We start from the raw sequence: 19,252 nt of genomic DNA, 5'->3' as shown, positions 1-19,252 counted from the left end.
TGGGAGGTGGAGGTTGCAGTGAGCCGAGATTGCGCCACTGCGCTCCAGTTTGGGCAACACAGAGAGACTCTGTCTCAATAATAATAATAATAATACCTTCATGATCAGGCACCATGGCTCACACCTGTAATCCCAGCACTTTGGGAGGCTTAGGCGGGTGGATCATTTGAGGTCAGGAGTTCGAGACCAGCTTGGCCAACATGAAGAGACCCCCGTCTCTACTAAAAATACAAAAATTAGCTGGGAGTGGTGGTGGGCACCTGTAATACCAGCTACTCACAAGGCTGAGGTAGGAGAATCGCTTGAACCTGGGAGGCAGAGATTGCAGCAGTGAGCCGAGATCGTACCACTGCACTCCAGACTGGGAGACAGAGTGAGACTCTGTCTCAAAACAAACAAACAAACAAACAAAACCTTTGTTGGGTGACCTGCATATTTAGCTGTTTTGGAACACAGTTGATTCCTTCTTGAGTTGCACATATAAGACTGCTACAGTTACATCAGAAGGAAAGAAGGAAGGAAGGGAGGGAAGGAGGAGGGAAGGAAGGGAAAGAAATGGAAGGAAGGAAGGAAGGAAGGAAGGAAGGAAGGAAGGAAGGAAGGAGGAAGGAAGGAAGGAAGGAAGGAAGGAAGGAAGGAAGGAAGGAAGGAAGGAAAGAAAAGAAAGGAAGGAAGGAAGGAAAACCCCAACGAAGTATTAGATTGGCTTTGGCATTCATTGAACACAAAATGAAATGCTTTGCTTATGTTCTCATTTAAGCCTCATAATCTCCCTTAAAACACCTATTAATTATTCCCATTTGAGTGATTAAAGAAAATAACTTGCCCAAGGTCACACAGCTAGTATGTAGCAGAGACATTCTGACTCTTAAAACTTTCTTTTTCTATTCTACTACATTATTATTATTATTTCTTATCTTTGAGAGGGAGTCTCACCCAGGCTGAAGTGCAGTGGTTCAATCTCACCTTACTTCGAGCTCTCCCTCCCTGGTTCAAGCAATTCTCCTGCCTCAGCCTCCTGAGTAGCTAGGATTACAGGCATGCACCACCACACCCAGCTAATTTTTGTATTTTTAGTAGAGACGGGGTCTCACCATGTTGTCCAGGCTGGTCTCAAACTCCTGACCTCAAGTGATCTGCCAGCCTCAGCCTCCAAAGTGCTGGGATTAGAGGCGTGAGCCGCCGTGCCCTGCCTCATTCTACATTATATTAACTGGAAATTTTATTTTAGTATTTATTTATTTAAGAGACAGAGTCTCACTTTCTCACCCAAGCTAAAGTGTCACCTAGGCTGGAGTATAGTGGCATGATTATATCCCACCACAGTCTCAAACTCCTGGGCTCAAACTATCCTCTAGCCTCAGCTTCCTGAGTAGCTGGGACTACAGGCATGAGCCACCTTGCCTGGCTAATTGTTCTAAGAAATTTTGGGCCAGACGGCCAGGCACGGTGGCTCATGCCTGTAATCCCAGCACTTTGGGAGGCCAACACAGGTGGATCACAAGGTCAGGAGATCAAGACCATCCTGGCTAACGCAGTGAAACCCCATCTCTACTAAAAATACAAAATATTAGCCAGGCGTGGTGGCAGGTGCCTGTAGTCCCAGCTACTCGGAAGGCTGAGGCAGGAGAATGGCGTGAGCCCGGAAGGTGGCGGAGCCTGCAGTGAGCCAAGATGGCGCCACTGCACTCCAGCCTGGGCGACAGGGCAAGACTCTGTCTCAAAAAAAAAAAAAAAGAAAAGAAAAGAAATTTTGGGCCAGACACAGTGGCTCATGCCTGTAATCCCAGCACTTTGGGAGGCCAAGGTGGGAGGATCCCTTGAGCCCAGGAGTTCGAGACCAACCTGGGCAACATAGTGGGACCCCATCTCAACTAAAAATAAAAATAAAAAAAATAGCCTGCCATGGTAACACGTTATCCCAACTACTGGAGAGACTGAGGCAGGAGGATGACTTGAGTCTGGAAGGTCGAGGATTGCAGTGACCCATAATTGTGTCACTGCACTCCCTCTCAAAGTGCTGGGATTATAGGCTTAAGCCACCAAGCTCAGCCAGAAATTTTAGCTTAAATAAAATGGACCTTATTCTGACAAGGTAGAGAAGATAAGAGGTCTTATTAATGTTTATATTCTCCATAACCTATAGCATAGTGCTATTTGCATATGCATTTTCAATGAATAGGAATCAACATTGTTAGAAGCAAATATACCACCATTATATTTCTGGAAAAAAGAAGGTGGAAGGAGAGAATGAAAGAGGCACTGAAACACAAGACATCTGATACATCTTATCACTTGCACACTTATAAATGCATTGACTGTATATTTGTTTCTTAATGTAACATCAAAGTTTACACTACAACCTTAATAGCTGGTAGCCTAAGGTATCACCTTTCCTTCTATACTCAGCCACACTGGTTAAGATTAGATCTTCTTGTCTTTCACTCTAGTTGCTGCAATAGCAGTCAATTGTTCAAAGAGGACAAGGCTTGCTTAGATGAAGGACTGTCCTCAGATCCCAAGGTACTGCCTCAATCATTCACCAAATATTAACTGAATGCCAGTTCTGGGTCAGGAACTAGGTTAGGCATCATTTGGAAATGCAGGTTCTTACATGACAGAATGATTCATGGTGCCTTGTGACTTAAATGCCTATAGGCTAAGGTGGACCTCTTTTAATATGATTCTTAAATGTTATTTCTAAAAAGGAGAATAGGAGTTTTTGGTTTTCCCCAAATAGGAGAAAGGAGTCTTAGTACAAGCCCAAGCTAGGAAACTTTGCCTCAAGGAATTCAGGGGAAGTTTGTTTTAGAAGCTCCACTCCCATTACTAGAACACACACATACATACACACATCAAAGAGCTTTGTGCTTCGGATCCAGTAGCACCTAACCAAGATATGGAATTAACCTAAGTGAGGCTTTAGGAGAACAAAGCACCACCACTGCTGCTTCTCCTTTAAACAGATTCAAGGGCCAGGCATGGTGGCTCAGGCCTGTAATCCCAACACTTGGGGAAGCTGAGAGGAGCAGATCACCTGAGGTCAGGAGTTCGAGACCAGCCTGGCCAACATGGAGAAACCCTGTCTCTACTGAAAAATGCAAAAATTAGCAGGGCGTGGTGGCGCACGTTCGAACCCGAGAGGCAGAGGTTGGAGTGAGCCGAGATCGCGCCACTGCACTCCAGTCTGGGCAACAGAAGTAGAATTACCGGGGTCTTCCAGGGCTCCTATCTAGACCTCTAAACAAAAACTTAGTTATACACAAAAGAGATACGCTGTTATTTATATTAAGTAAATATCTGATATATTCTTGAAAATAAAAATAAATTATTTTGGAAAACATCCACTTTAATCAAGTCAGTGAAATACGTCAAATTTTTTTTCTTTTTTTGAGATGGAGTCTTGCTCTGTCACCCTGGCTGGAGTGCAGTGGCACAATCTCAGCTCACTGCAAGCTCTGCCTCCCGGGTTCACGCCATTCTCCTGCCTCAGCCACCCGAGTAGCTGGGACTACAGGCGCCCACCACCATGCCCGGCTAATTTTTTGTATTTTTTTTTTTTTAGTAGAGACAGGGTTTCACCATGTTAGCTAGGATGGTCTTGATTTCCTGACCTCGTGATCCGCCTGCCTTGGCCTCCCAAAGTGCTGGGATTACAGGCGTGAGCCACCGCGCCTGGCCATATGTCAAAATTTTTAAAAGGGGAAACTAAATGTTAGGAAATGTTAGTAATACATAAAGCACATTAAGCATCATAATTTCAGATAAGTGTTTTAGGATAAGGTTAGAAAGTTTTCAGTAATAAGCTTGTGACCATTTAGTAGAACTTCCTATAAAGATGGAAGAAATATCATAACCACAAAAACAAGTCTTGATTGGTGTCTTATAAGTTCATATGCCTCCAAAATACTTATGAAAACCCTATTTCAGAAAAAATAAGTATAGTATTAGCATTTCTTTTAGAGTTTGGTCAGTAACTATACTGGCTCTTTCCAATAAAATTTCAGTTATTTATCCAAAATGGCCATGCAAATACAAATTGAAAAATGATTTTTGCTTTAGCAATTGTTCTGATCCTAAAAGAATGCACCCAATGATATCAAGGCAGTCTACCAGGTTCTCTGTGTAAGCAGAAATAATCATAGTATTATGTATAAACATAATAAAGTATTATACATAGAAGTCTCAGTGCTACAAATAACATGAGATTTTGTACAAAAGTTCAAATAGGAACTCCTATCAATCTACTGGTAACACATAAGAAATTTGCTCCTTACTTTATTTCATTGTATTTAGTTATTTGAGACTGGACCTTGCTTTGTTGCCCAGGCTGGAGTACAGTGGCATAATCTCAGCTCACTGCAACCTCCACCTCCCAGGCTCAAGCGATCCTCCCACCTCGGCCTCCTCAGTAGCTAGGTCTACAGGCGTCCGTCACCACACACAGCTAATTTTTGTAGAGACAGGGTTTTGCCATGTTGCCCAGACTGTTCTCAAACTCCTGGGCTCAAGTGACCTGCCTGCCTAGGTCTCCCAAAGTGTTGGGATTATAGGCATGAGCCACCTCACCCAGCCCTATTTCTAACTTTAGAATTCCACTTATCAGAATCACACCTGTAATCCCAGCACTTTGAAAGGCTGAGGTGGGCAATCACTTGAGGTTGGGAGTTCCAGACCAGCCTGGCCAACACTGTGAAATCTTGTCTTTACAAAAATTAGCTGGGCATGGTGTTGTGCCCCTGTAGTCCCAGCTACAGGAGGCTGAGGCAGGAGGATCATTTGAACCTGGGAGGTGGAGGTTGCAGCGAGCCAAGGTTGCACCACTGCACTCCAGCCTGGATGACAGAGCAAGACTCTGTCTTAGAAAAAAAAAAAATGCCAGGCATGGTGGTTCACGCCCAAAGTAATTCCAACACTTTGGGAGGCCGAGGCGGATGGATCACGAGGTCAGGAATTCGAGACCAGCCTGGCCAACATAGTGAAATTCTGTCTCTACTAAAAATACAAAAATTAGGCCAGGCACGGTAGCTCATGCCTGTAATTCCAGTACTTTGGGAGGCCGAAGCAGGCAGATCACAAGGTCAGGAGTTTGAGACCAGCCTAGCTGGGTAGGAGAATCGCTTGAATCTGGGAGGCAGATGTTGCAGTGAGCCGAGATCGCCCCGCTGCACTCCAGCCTGGGCAACAGAGCGAGACTCCATCTCAAAAAATAAATAAAAATAAAAAAATTAGATGGGCGGGTGTGTAAAAAAAAAACAATGTAATAATAATAGAAATAAAGTGCACAATAAATGTAATGTACTTGAATCATCATGAAACCATCCCCCCATCACCCTCACCCCAGTCCATAGAAAAACTGTCTTCCACAAAACTGGTCCCTGGTAGAAAAAAGGTTGGGGACCACTGCTCTAGACAATGCATTCATGTAACTCCCCTCACTGTCATTCACCCTCGTAATTTTGTTTTCATTTCCTACATGTGTATGCCTAGAGAAGGAAGAACGTGCTGATCATACAGGTGCAAGTTTTACTTACATCTATAAACTGGTATCCGTTTTCATACATTGGTCTTATAAGTTTGGATTCTATGAGTGCTCCCAGAGAGATGAATGTGCTATTTGCTGATGAAATCAGTTTCTAAGCCTGCAATGCTGCAAATCAAACTCTGGCTCTGGACTATAGTATATTCACTCAAGTAATGCAACCTCCCAAAGTCTCTTGGAAAATGGCCAAATGACTCTCCAGGCAGCACCCTTCTCCACTGATGACAGGCCAAGTGAGCTCTTTCCTCCACTTTAAAATTTCTACACTTACACTATTACAGTTTTTACTCAAGAACACCAATTCCGGCCGGGCATTGTGGCTCACACCTTTAATCCCAGCACTTTGGGAGGCTGAGGCGGGCAGATCACCTGAGGTCAGGAGTTTGAGACCAGCCTGGCCAACATGGCGAAACCCCTGTCTCTACTAAAAAAGTACAAAACTTGGTTGGGTATGGTGGCACCCGCCTGTGATCCCTGCTACTCAGAAGGCTGAGGCAGGAGAATTGTTTGAACCTGAGAGGCAGAGGTTGTGGTGAGCCAAGATCATGCCACTGCACTCCAGCCTGGGCAACAGAGTGAGACTCAGTCTCGAAAAAAAAAAAGAGAGAGTGCTTCACTTAAATTGGAGGCTGGCCACTGTGGCTCATGCCTATAATCCCAGAACTTTGGGAATCTGAGGCAGGAGAATGGCTTGAGGACAGGAGGTCAAGGCCAGCCTGGGCAACATAGTGCGACTCCATGTCTACAAAATTATGAAAAAAATTAGCCAGGTGCAGTGTAGTCTTAATTACTTGGGAGGCTGAGGCATGAGGATGATGAACCCACGAGTTCAAGGCTGCAGTGAGCTGTGATCCTGCCACTGCACTCCAGCCTGAGTGACAGAGCAAGACCCTGTCTCTAACAACAACAACAAAAAGCCACAAAGCTTGGAGGGAATTATTATAGACTAAAAGAAATTTAGACATACCAAACAAATGCAATGGGTGACACCTTGTTTAGATCCTACTTCAAAGAAACTGTGGGAAGCAGAATAATAACCCCTCACAGATGTCTACTTCCTTTAGCCAGGCATGGTGGTGTGTTGCCTATAGCCCTAACTACTGAGTAGGCTGAGGCAGGAGGATTGCTTGACAGGAGTTGGAGGCTGCAGTGAGCTATGATCACTCCAGCCTGGGTCACAAAGCGAGACCCCATCTCAAAAAAAAAAAAAAAAAAAAGTCCACATCCTAATTCCCAGGACCTGAGAATATGTTACTTGACATGGTAAAAAGAGATTTTGCTTCCATGATTAACTTAAGAACCTTGAGGGCCGGGCGCGGTGGCTCACGCTTGTAATCCCAGCACTTTGGGAGGCCGAGGCGGGCGGATCACGAGGTCAGGAGATCAAGACCACGGTGAAACCCCGTCTCTACTAAAAATACAAAAAATTAGCCGGGCGTGGTGGTGGGCGCCTGTAGTCCCAGCTACTCGGAGAGGCTGAGGCAGGAGAATGGCGTGAACCCGGGAGGCGGAGCTTGCAGTGAGCCGAGATTGCGCCACTGCACTCCAGCCTGGGCAACAGAGCGAGACTCCGTCTCAAAAAAAAAAAGAACCTTGAAATGGGGAGAGTATTCTGGGTTATCCAGGTAGGTCCAATATCACAGAGAATCCTTACCAGCTGGAGTCACAGGCCAGGGAGATGCAACATTGCTAGCTTTGAAGAAGGGTAACATGAGCCAAGAAATGTAGCCTTTACAAGTTGGAAAAGGCAAGCAAACAGGTGTCTCCTAGAACACAGAAAGGAACACAACTATGTCAGCACCTTGATTTTAGCACAGTAAGGCTAGGGTCAAACTTCTTTTTTTTTTTTTTTTTTGAGATGGAGTCTCACTCTGTTGCCCAGGCTGGAGTGCAGTGGCGTGATCTCGGCTCACTGCAAGCTCCACCTCCTGGGTTCGCGCCATTCTCCTGCCTCAGCCTCCCGAGTAGCTGGGACTACATGTGCCCACCACCATGCGAGGCTAATTTTTTGTATTTTTTAGTAGAGATGGGGTTTCACTGTGTTAGCCAGGATGGTCTCGATCTCCTGACCTCGTGATCTGGGCTAGGGTCAAACTTCTTAACTAGAGAACTAGTTAAATAATAAATGTGTGTTAAGTCACTAAATGAGCTGTAATTTGTTACAGTAACAATTGAAATTAATACACACCCTCAAAAAAGATATGTTGAGACAAATCAGCAAGATTTAAACAGGGATTTGGCATCAGGCACTGTGGCTCATGCCTGCAATCATTCCAGTACTTTGGCAGGACTAAGGCAGGAGGATTGCTTGAACTCAGGAGTTCAAGACCAGCCTGGGCAACATAGTGAGACCCCTCTCTCTACAAAAAAATTTTAAAAATTACCCAGTTGTGGTGCTGCACACCTGTAGTCCTAGCCACTTGGGAGTTTAAGGTGGGAGGACTGCTTGAACCCAGGAGACAAAGGCTGTAGTAAGCCATGATCATGCCACTGCACTCTAGCCTGGGCAACAGAGCAAGACCCTATTTCAAAAAAATTAAAAAGTTAACAGGAATTGGGTATTAGATGGAATATTGAGGAATTAGTGTTAATTTTTGATAGGATATGGTAATACTATTTGGGCTTTTTAAACTTTGTTAGAAATATGTACTGAAGCTCAGGCACATTGGCTCATACCTGTAATCCCAGCACTTTGGGAGGCCAAGGCAGGTGGATCACTTGAGGTCAGGAGTTCAAGACCAGCCTAGCCAACATGGTGAAACCCCATCTCTACTAAAAATACAAAAATTAGCTGGGCATGGTAGCAGATGCTTGTAATCCCAGCTACTCGGGAGGCTGAGGCAGGAGAATCGCATGAACCCAGGAGGTGGAGGTTGCAGTGAGCCAAGATCACACCACTGCGCTCCAGCCTCGGTGACAGAGTGAGACTATGTCACAAAAAAAAAAGAAAAGAAATATGTACTGAAGCATTTATAGATGAAATGATACAAGGATGTCTGGGATTTGCTTTATTTTTTGTTTTTTATTTTTTTGAGATGGAGTCTCACTCTTGTTGCCCAGGCTGGAGTGCAATGGCACGATCTTGGCTCACTGCAACCTCTACCACCCCAGTTCAAGGGATTCTTTTGCCTGACTCTCGAATAGCTGGGATTACAGGCTCCCACGACTATGCCCAGCTAATTTTTGTATTTTTATTAGAGACGGGGGTTCACTATGTTGGCCAGTCTGGTCTCGAACTCCTGACCTCAGGTGATCCATTCGCCTCGGCCTCCCAAAGTTTTGGGATTATAGGCATGAGCCATTGCACCCAGCCAGATTTGCTTTAAAATAATACTGCCCCCCTACCTTAAAAAAGATATAAGGGTTCTGAAATCAAAGTCCAAAAATAAAAATTAAAAAATTATTTAAAGGTAGGGGGATAGGACAAATTGGCAAAAAGTTGGTTACTTGTTGAAGCTGGGGGCTAGTTACACTATTATTGTGCATACTTGAGATTTTCTATAGGAAGTTTAAAAAAAAAGTGAATTAATTTAGGAGAGAGCACCTATATATACTCCAGATCAGCACTGTCCCAAAGAATTTTCTGTGATGATGGCAATGTTCCAATATCAGCACTGTCCAATGCTGTACCCACTTACTGTAAGGCTTTTGAGCACTTGAAATACAGCAAACGCAACTAAGGAAGTGAATTTTTCATTTTATTATCATTTTTAAAATATTTTATTTTTTGAGACAGAGTCTCACTCTGTTGCCCCGTCTGCAGTGCAGTGGTGTGATCTCGGATCACTGCAGCCTCTGCCTCCTGGGTTCAAGCAATTCTTCTGCCTCAGCCACCTGAGTAGCTGGGATTACAGGCACATGCCACCAGACCTGGCTAATTTTTGTATTTTTTGTAGAGATGGTGTTTCATCATGTTGGCCAGGCTGGTCTTGAACTTCTGACCTCAAGTGATCTGCCTGTCTTGGCCTCCTAAAAAGCTGGGATTACAGGCGTGAGCTACTGCACCCAGCTGAATTTTTCATTTTAAAATGTAAATAGCCATATGTGGCTAGTGGCTACCATTTACACAGTGCAGCTCTAAATACTGGAAGACAGCCATGCCACCTTACCATCAGAATTTGAAGTTAATAAGTAAGCTCATGAATCAAGTCTTTCCCCTTTTTGCTAACAGCAGTATCTAGTATCCCAATCCCATTCCAAGCTCTTTTTTTACCAGAAGTGGGGCATGAGACCCGGGCTATAGTACAACTTCTTCCTGGCCATAGTGACTGGTCCAGGAAGAAAATAAGAGCTCGGATCGTCATAATCCTTGCTTGGAATTTTCTCTATTACGAAGTAAAGCAACTTCTTCAATTTGGAGTTGTAAGGAGGGAACCCTAGAACTGCTGGCCATCATGTTCCTGTGCCACTCTTAGAATAAAACCAAAATTAGGATAAAAGACAGAGAGACAGAGTCTTGTTCTCAAGTACTTAGATCCAGTCAACCCTAAATTCAGCTCCATCTCCTTTCCCATGTTTCAGTTAGGTAAGCCAATAAATTCCTTGTTTATGCTATTAATAGTTTTGAGTTAAGTTATATCACTTGTAACCTAAAATAGTCTTAACGCAAAGTCCCACTCAGTCTGGGCAACACAGTGAAATAGCTTCTCTAGCCAGGCATGCCTGTAGTCCCAGCTACGCGGGAGGCTGAGGTGGGAGGATTATTTGAGCACAGGAGGCCGAGGCAGTGAGCAGTGATTGTGCCACTGCACTCCAGCCTGGGTGACAGAGTGAACAGTTTACTGAAGCCTTGACCTCCCAGGCTCAAGTGATTCTCCCACCTCACCCTCCTGAGTAGCTAGGACCACAAGCAGAAACCACTGTGCCTGGCTCTTTTACAGAGATGGGGCTTGCCTAGGCTGGTCTCCGACTCCTGGGCTCAAGCAATCCTCTCGCCTCAGCCTCCTAAGTAGCTGGGACTACAGGCATGCCACCATGCCTGGCTAATTTTTTTGTATTTTTAGTAGAGACAGGGTTTCACCATGTTGGCCAGGCTGGTCTTGAACTCCTGACCTCAAGTGATCCACCTGCCTTGGCCTCCCAAAGTGCTGGGATTACAGGTGTGAGGCACTGTGCCTGGCCTTGATTTTTAGTTGAGATGGGGTCTCTCTGTGTTGCCCAGACTGGTCTCCAACTCCTGGGCTCAAGAGATCCTCCTGCTTAGGCCTCCCAAAGTGCTGGGATTATAGGCATGGGCCATGGTGCCCAGTCCTGTTTTTTTAAATGAAAAGATTCACCCAGATACGCACTGAAATAAAAAAAATTTTCAGCTAGACTAAGCAGCAAGAATTATCATATTACCAGTAATGGGCATAATATTCTGGGAGGAAAAAAAGTCATAAATCAGTCAGATTCAAGGATCAACCTGTTTAATTGTTCATATTTTATTCCTGTATCAGTAGATTAAGAAAGTAAAATTTTCCCAAGCACTGATTTATAGATCATGTTTATAAGCGGCACACAAAAAGTTACGTTTCATAAACAATAATAACATTCAGTGATCTACTTAAATCCAACTGTAATCCTTACTTTAAACTAAGGGCAATAATAATTTAATACATAGAGTAAATACACAAAACCTGTGTATCCAGAACTACAAACATGGTTTCCATAGCCACATATGGTTTTAGTCAAGGACATATTTCCACAATGAACAAGTACTTACAAATATGTTAATAAAACACTAACCCAAACGCTTACCCTGCCATCAGCTTTTTAAGCAATGCCATTCCTGCTACTGAAAGCATTTATTTTTAGAAGCTTGAATCTGATCTGGGAAAACGGGTTCTCCTAAAACTTTAACAGGATATTATAAATCCAAAAAGATTTTAAATCAAAAAGCCTTCCAACACAGCATTATGCGTTGTGAAAGCAATGTGAAACTTGCTTTCTTTTTCTCTTGTTTTGTTTTTTTTGAGACGGAGTCTTGCTCTGCCGCCCAGGCTGGAGTGCAGTGCTGCGATCTGGGCTCACTTCAAGCTCCGCCTCCCGGGATTATGCCATTCTCCCGCCTCAGCCTCCCGAGTAGCTGGGACTACAGGCACCCGCCACTGGGCCCGGCTAATTTTTTGTATTTGTAGTAGAGACGGGGTTTCACCGTGTTAGCCAGGATGGTCTCGATCTCCTGACTTCGTGATCTGCCCGCCTCGGCCTCCCAAAGTGCTGGGATTACAGGCGTGAGCCACCGCGCCCGGCCCGTGAAACTTGCTTTCTTAAAAAATAATAATAACTTGTTATCTGAAGAAAATTAAAACAGATTATCTCTTAAGAGAGATAAACATTCTTACAAAAAACTGTATTTTCCTCTATCATCTCTTTAAAAGAAATGCAAACCAGTTCATTATCCGTGTTTGTTTTTTTGAGAGAGTCACACTCTATTGCCCAGGCTGGAGTGCAGTGGCGCCATCTCGGCTCACTGCAATCTCTGCCTCCTGGGTTCAAGCAATTCTTCTGCCTCAGCCTCCCAAGTAGCTGGGATTACAGGCGCATGCCTCCATGCCTGGCTAATTTTTTAATTTTTAGTAGAGGTGAGGTTTTGCCATGTTGGCCAGGCTGGTCTGGAACTCCTGGTCTCAAATGATCTGCCCGCCTCAGCCTCCCAAAGTGCTGGGATTACAGGCATGAGCCACCACGCCCGGCCTAGTTCATTCTCTTTAATAATGAACTAGACAATAAACTAGTTGTTGTCTAAAAACTTCTGAATTCATGAAGTACAAGTCTGGGCTGTGAAGCCAAAAATGCCATTTAGATTTCACATATTAAATAGCTACAGTACGCCAGGCGCGGTGGCTCACGCCTGCAATCCCAGCACCCTGGGAGGCCGAGGCAGGCGGATCACGAGGTTAAGAGATCGAAACCATCCTGGCTAATATGGTGAAACCCTGTCACTACTAAAAATACAAAAAGTTAGCCAGGCATGGTGGCAGGCGCCTGTACTTCTCAGCTACTTGAGAGGCTGAGGAAGGAGAATCACTTGAACCCGGGAGGTGGAGCTTGCAGTGAGCTGAGATCACGCCACTGCACCCCAGCCTGGCGACACAGTGAGACACCGTCTCAAAAAAAAAAAAAAAAAAAAAGCTACAGTATAGCTTACAAGGTTACAAGGGCATAAACATACCTAACACACAAATACTACTTTATCCTTTAGATAGTCAAAAGTCAGAAGGAACGACACGGTTTGCAAGGTACTTTGACTTATGTGTGGTCATTAAAACCCAGTAAGTAATTCAAGTATGGTAATACAAAGGCAGGCAATTACATGCACCAATATCACTCTGAAATCCAAGGCATAAAAATAAAGGCTGAAAACTTTGTGTTTCTCCATCTTTCATTTACATTGCTAGATATCAGAACCTTCCTTTAGAAAATATACAATTATTATTTATGGTTTCCCCAGATGGTAATTTTCAGAAACTACAAAAACTGTCAAGATCCATAATCTGCTTCATCAAATGCTTTTCTAGCTCTTTTCAATTCTTCATTCATAGTAAGCAAGTCTTTAACCCTGGCAAACTTCCTTGGGTCCTTTCGAATCAAGAAGACGATATCTTCAACTTGTACTCGACCTTGTCTTCCAATTGACATTGCCTTGTGAGTCTATTACAAAGAAACATATTACATTTAACTTTTTAAAATCTAATATTTTACTGTTTTAATTTGCATTTATTAATTGCAAGTGAGGTAGAAGATTTTCTCTTATTATTATTATGGCTATTCATTTGTGAATTATCTTTCTACTCATGTCCTTTGTCTATTTTCTACTGGATTATTAGCAATGTTCCCCTTTATGCTTCACAGGCACTTTAAGAAAAATCTTAAGGACATGAAAGCTGTCAACTTTATTGTTCCTTTTTTGTTTTTTGATATATGTAGATTTTGTCTTCATTTGTATAAAATAATTTTATAATTTTGTGTACCCACCCATTTCATTTATGCTTTGTGTCCTCCTCTATCTTAATACCCAATAAATATTGGTGGGTTTTCCAAAAATCAAATAAATCTATCTCATCCCCTGTCATTATATACTCACCCGTGCAAAATCAAAGACCTATCATAGCATTATTTCTAATGATTAAAAAATAGAAGCTAAAGGCCGGGCGTGGTGGCTCATGCTTGTAATCCCAGCACTTTGGGAGGCTGAGGTGGGCGGATCATGAGGTCAGGAGATCGAGACCACGGTGAAACCCCATCTCTACTAAAAATACAAAAATTTAGCCAGGCGTGGTGGCGGGCACCTGTAGTCCCAGCTACTCAGAGAGGCTGAGGCAGGAGAATGGCGTGAACCCGGGACGCAGAGCTTGCAGTGAGCCGAGACTGCACTCCAGCCTGGGCGAGAGAGCGAGACTCCGTCTCAAAAAAAAAAAAAAAAAAAAAAAAGAAGCTAAATAGTTAATAATACAGCATTGAGCCGGACACAGTGGCTCATGCCTGTAATCCCAGCACTTTGGGAGGCTGAGGGGGTAGACTGCTTGAACCCAGGAGTTCAAGACCAACCTGGGCAACGCAGTGAGACTGCTTGAACCCAGGAGTTCAAGACCAACCTGGGCAACGCAGTGAGACTCCGTCTCTACAAAAAATTCAAAAATCAGCAGAGCATGGTGGCATGTGCCTGTAGTCCCAGGTATTTGGGAGGCTGAGGTGGGAGGACCACTTGAATCCAGAAGGTCTCAGCTGCAGTGAGCAATGATCATGCCACTGCACTCCAGCCTGGGCAACAGAGTGAGATCCTGTCACACACACAGACACACACAGAAAAAAAATTGCATATCTTTAAATACTGGAAAAGGAGGGGAAAAAAATAAACCTATGTTGGATAATGGTATTATGGGTAATATTTTTATTTTATTCAAGGATTTTATAATTATGTCCTTATAAAAAATGGAAGAGGCTGGGCGCGTTGGCTCACGCTTGTAATCCCAGCACTTTGGGAGGCCGAGGCTGGCGGATCACCTGAGGTCGGGAGTTTGAGACCAGCCTGACCAATGTGGAGAAATCCCGTCTCTACTAAAAAATACAAAATTAGCCGGGCGTGGTGGTACATGCCTGTAATCCCAGCTCCTCGGAGGCTGAGGCAGGAGAATCCCTTGAACCCGGGAGACGGAGGTTGCGGTGAGCCGAGATCACGCCATTGCACTCCAGTCCGGGCAACAAGAACGAAACTCCTTCTCAAAAAAAAAAAAAAAAAAAAAAAGGAAGAAGGGGGGATAGAATATATATGTATAACCTCCATCCTTAATGCTAAATAGTAACCAATAACTTCTGCAAACAAGCACTCAAATGGATAGCTTATTTCAAAGGGATGCCACAAGCACTCAAATGGATAGCTTATTTCAAAGGGATGCCACAAGTTCTAGTCTTACCTAAAGTTTAATATTTCAAATCTATTCTTCAATTAACTAAGACCAGTTAGGAAAGAATCTTACCATTTCAGTGATAAACTCTATGACAAGATCTTCAAGAATATCTACTGACTCAGTATAAGGATTCTGGTCATCCCCAAAGCCATACATCATACATCGCACTGTAAAAGAACAATCACTTTTGTTTACTTTTATAGATTTAACAATTTGATACTTTAAAAAAAAAACTAGAAATGAACCAAGTTATAGATAATATTGGTATAAAAACATATTTACATTGTATTTGTTATCTCCAAGTATGAATTCTGGTGTAAAAGGTTTAAGAACAGTCTGATGACCAACTGTTCCCACGTAGCCTCCAACCAAACTCTTCCTTCCTCCCACCTACTGAACCCTAAGGTAAAGTCTTTTCCTAATCTCTAGCATCTACTTACCAGCCCCTGCCCCCAGCAGAACACCTTTAAGTAGGAAACTCTGGCAGGGGACAGGGCAGACAGCAACAGCTTAGCCTTTTCTGGAGGTGGTTTTTGTGTGTGGGCATGGCAGTGGGGCATTGGGAAAAAGGCAGATTCTTTACTGATATTACCATAGGGGAAAAGACATGAGAGAGCCGGGCGCGGTGGCTCATGCTTGTAATCCCAGCACTTTGGGAGGCCGAGGCGGGCGGATCACAAGGTCGGGAGATCGAGACCATAGTGAAACCCCGTCTCTACTAAAAATACAAAAAATTAGCCGGGCGTGGTGGCGGGCGCCTGTAGTCCCAGCTACTCGGAGAGGCTGAGGCAGGAGAATGGCGTGAACCTGGGAGACGGAGCTTGCAGTGAGCCGAGACTGCGCCACTGCACTCCAGCCTGGGCGACAGAGCGAGACTCCGTCTCAGAAAAAAAAAAAAGACATGAGAGAAAGTTCTCCAAATACATTTTGTTTGTTTGTTTGTTTTTCTTGAGACGGAGTCTCACTCTGTCACCCAGGCTGGAATGCAGTGGCGCCATCTCGGCTCACTGCAAGCTCTGCCGCCTCCCAGGTTCACGCCATTCTCCTGCCTCAGCTTCCCAAGTAGCTGGGACTACAGGCACCCGCGACCACACCCGGCTAATTTTTTGTATTTTTAGTAGAGAAGGGGTTTCACTGTGTTAGCCAGGATGGTCTCGATCTCCTGACCTCGTGATCCGCCCGCCTAGGCTCCCAAAGTGCTGGGATTACAGGAGTGAGCCACCACGCCCAGCCCCAAATCTGTTCTTATAGGAAGAAACAGGGTACTCAAAATGAGAAAGCAGAGGTCTTACTACAAGGAATTTTGACATTTCCTAGATCAATACAACTGCTGGCAAAGCCCTTTCAGGCTTCATCTGAAGAAACCATAGGAGATGCAAAAGATAAGTCTAGGTCGGGTGCAGTGGCCCACGCCTGTAATCCCAGCACTTTGGGAGGCCCAGGCAAGTAGACTGCTTGAGCTCAGGAGTTTGAGACAAGCCTGGGCAACATGGCGAAACCCTGTCTCTACAAAAAAGCCAAAAATTAGCTGGGCGTAGGCCAGGATGGTGGCTCACGCCTGTAATCCCAGCACTTCAGGAGGCTGAGGCAGATCACTTGAGGCCAGAAGTTTGAGATCAGCCTGGCCAACAAGGTGAAACCCCGTTTCTACTAAAGAAAAACACAAAAGTCAGCTGAGGGTGTTGGCACATGCCTATAATCCCAGCTACTCAGGAGGCTGAGGCATGAGAATCGCTTGAATCCAGGAGGCAGAGGTTGCAATGAGCTGAGAACGCGCCACTGCACTCCAGCCTGGGTGACGGAGGGAGACTGTGTCTCCAAAATAATAATAATAGTGATAATAATAATAATAATAATGAGAGAGAAGTCTAATACAGAGAAATAAAAATAACTGCCAAAAGATAAAACGTATATAGCCCTTATTATATGCCAGGTATTGTCTTAAGTCCTTTACATATATAACTCATTTAATCCTCACAATGATCCTTTAAGGTAGATACTATTGATTATCCCCATTCTATAGATGAGAAAATTAAAGCACTGCAGTAACTGATTTACCCAAGGTCACAAAGCTAGTAAGAGATGGAACCTGAGTTTGAACCCAGCTGATCTGGCTCGGGTCTTTACTCATACCCACAACAGCATCGCACTTGTTGGTAGTTGTAGTTTAGGGCAGACAGGATCCATGTGAATTCTTTTTTTTGCTCTCCTTTTTTGAGACAGTCTTGGCTCTGTCGCCCAGGCTGGAGTGGTGCTGCAGTCACAGCTTGCTGCAGCCTCAACCTCCCTGGCTCACGTGAGCAGCTGGGACTACAGACACATGCCACTATGCCTGGCTAATATGTGAGGTTTTTTTGAGACAGAAGTGACACTGTGTCACCCAGGGTGGAGTGCAATGGCACGATCTCAGCTCACTGCAACCTCCACCTCCCGGATTCAAGAGATTCTCGAGCTTTAGTCTCCAAGTAGCTGGGATTACAGGCATGCGCTACCACACCCGGCTAATTTTTTTGTATTTTTTAGTAGAGTCAGGGTTTTGCCACGTTGCCCAGGATAGTCTTGAATTCCTGGCCTCAAGTGATCTGCCTGCCTTGGCCTCCCAAATTATTGGGATTACAGGCATAAGCTACCACACCCAGCCATTTTAAATTTTTTCTAGAGACGGGGGTCTTGCTATGTTGCCCAGGCTGTTTTTGAACTGGTTTCTAACAATTTATTTATTTTTATTTTTTTGTAGAGACAGGGTCCCACCTTGTTGCCCAGGCTGGTCTCGAACCCCTGGACTCAAGCAATCCTCCTGCCTTGGCCTCCCAAAGTGCTGGGATTACAGGTGTGAGCCACCACACCCAGCTGAGATCCACACAGGTTCTTATCCTATCGCCTATAAACTCCCAGTCCAGAGACAAGCTTTAAGAAGTCCTTGAAGGCCAGCACGGTGGTTCACGCTTATAATTCCAGCACTTTGGGAGGCCAAGGTGGGCGGATCACCTGAGGTCGGGAGTTTGAGACCAGCCTGACCAACATGGTGAAACCCCGTCTCGGCCGGGCGCGGTGGCTCACGCTTGTAATCCCAGCACTTTGGGAGGCCGAGGCGGGTGGATCACGAGGTCAGGAGATCGAGACCACGGTGAAACCCCGTCTCTACTAAAAATACAAAAAAAAATTAGCCGGGCGCGGTGGCGGGCGCCTGTAGTCCCAGCTACTCGGAGAGGCTGAGGCAGGAGAATGGCGTGAACCCAGGAGGCGGAGCTTGCAGTGAGCCGAGAATGCGCCACTGCACTCCAGCCTGGGCGACACAGCGAGACTCTATCTCAAAAAAAAAAAAAAAAAAAAAAAAAAAGAAACCCCGTCTCTACTAAAAATACAAAAATTAGGGGGGCATGGTGGCACACACCTGTAATCTCAGCTACTTGGGAGGCTGAGGCAGGAGAATAGCTTGAACCCAGGAGGCAGAGGTTGCGGTGAGCCGAGATCATGCCAATGCATTCCAACCTGGGCGAAAGAGGGAGACTCCGCCTCAAAAAATAAAAAAAGAAGTCCTTGAGACTACCCTGAAATCATACAGAAAAATTTTATACATTATTTGTACATGGGCATTTTTCTGGGAATAATTATAACTTTTATCAGATTATCAAAGGGGTGTATGTAAATGGTAAGAAATGCTGTCAAATGCTGGAAGTGTTCCATATCTTGATCTTAGTAGTGATTACAAGTGTGTGAGTGTGTGTATGTATGTGCACGTGTATACAGTTGTCCCTTAGTATCCTTGGGAGCTTGGTTCCAGGACCTCCCGTGGATACCAAAATCTGCAGATGCTCAAATCTCAGATATAAAATGGCGTAGTGTTTGCATATAACCTAAACACATCCTATGTATATTTTAAATCATCTCTAGGTTACTTACAATACCTAATACAATGTAAATGCTATGTAAATAGTTGTTATACTATACTGTTTAGGGAATAATGACAAGGAAAAAAAGTCTATACATATTCAATACAGATGCAGTTTTTTTTTCTGAATATTTTCCATCCGAGGTTGGTTGAATCCATGGATGCAGAACCCATGGATGTAGAGGGCCGACTGCATAGCATACATAAAATTCAGCAAGCTGTTCACTTAAGACTTGCACAATTTATTGTATCTAAGTTTTATTTTTTTAAAAAAAGATACTCATAAAATACTTCTAAAGGAAGAAATGAGTAAATTAAGAATAATTACTCTATTTAGATGAAGTAAAAACTAGTAGAAGTACAAAGAGAAGAAAGTAGACCAGGCCTACAGAAGAAAAGGGCGACTTGGAAACCAGCCTGAGATAG

At 44.2% G+C, this 19,252-nt stretch overlaps 1 protein-coding gene across 8 annotated transcripts in view; it reads right to left on the bottom strand.

Moving 5' to 3' along the window:
* Nucleotides 1-10,945: 10,945 nt before the first annotated feature.
* The window catches only part of TAF13 (TATA-box binding protein associated factor 13), a 29,138-nt gene continuing 20,831 nt past the window's right edge, over nt 10,946-19,252 (bottom strand). For 4 of the 8 annotated variants that reach the window (XM_058439514.1, XM_058439512.1, XM_058439513.1 and 1 more), the window contains 3 exons: nt 18,329-18,485; nt 15,004-15,101; nt 10,946-13,177 (listed from right to left, as the gene is read on the bottom strand). In XM_058439514.1, coding sequence (XP_058295497.1) covers nt 13,007-13,177; nt 15,004-15,101; nt 18,329-18,485 — 426 coding nt within the window. In that variant the 3' untranslated portion in view covers nt 10,946-13,006. Of the gene's footprint in view, nt 13,178-14,624; nt 14,743-15,003; nt 15,102-18,328; nt 18,486-19,252 lie in introns of those variants that run through there. The other 4 variants (XM_032155162.2, XM_032155161.2, XM_058439516.1 and 1 more) reach the window with 3 other exon arrangements.

The sequence above is a fragment of the Hylobates moloch genome, unplaced genomic scaffold (assembly GCF_009828535.3).
Source record: "Hylobates moloch isolate HMO894 unplaced genomic scaffold, HMol_V3 SCAFFOLD_5, whole genome shotgun sequence".
Lineage (NCBI taxonomy): Eukaryota > Metazoa > Chordata > Mammalia > Primates > Hylobatidae > Hylobates > Hylobates moloch.
Note: the sequence above shows the minus strand (reverse complement) of the source record. Positions and strands in the feature narration are given on the sequence as shown.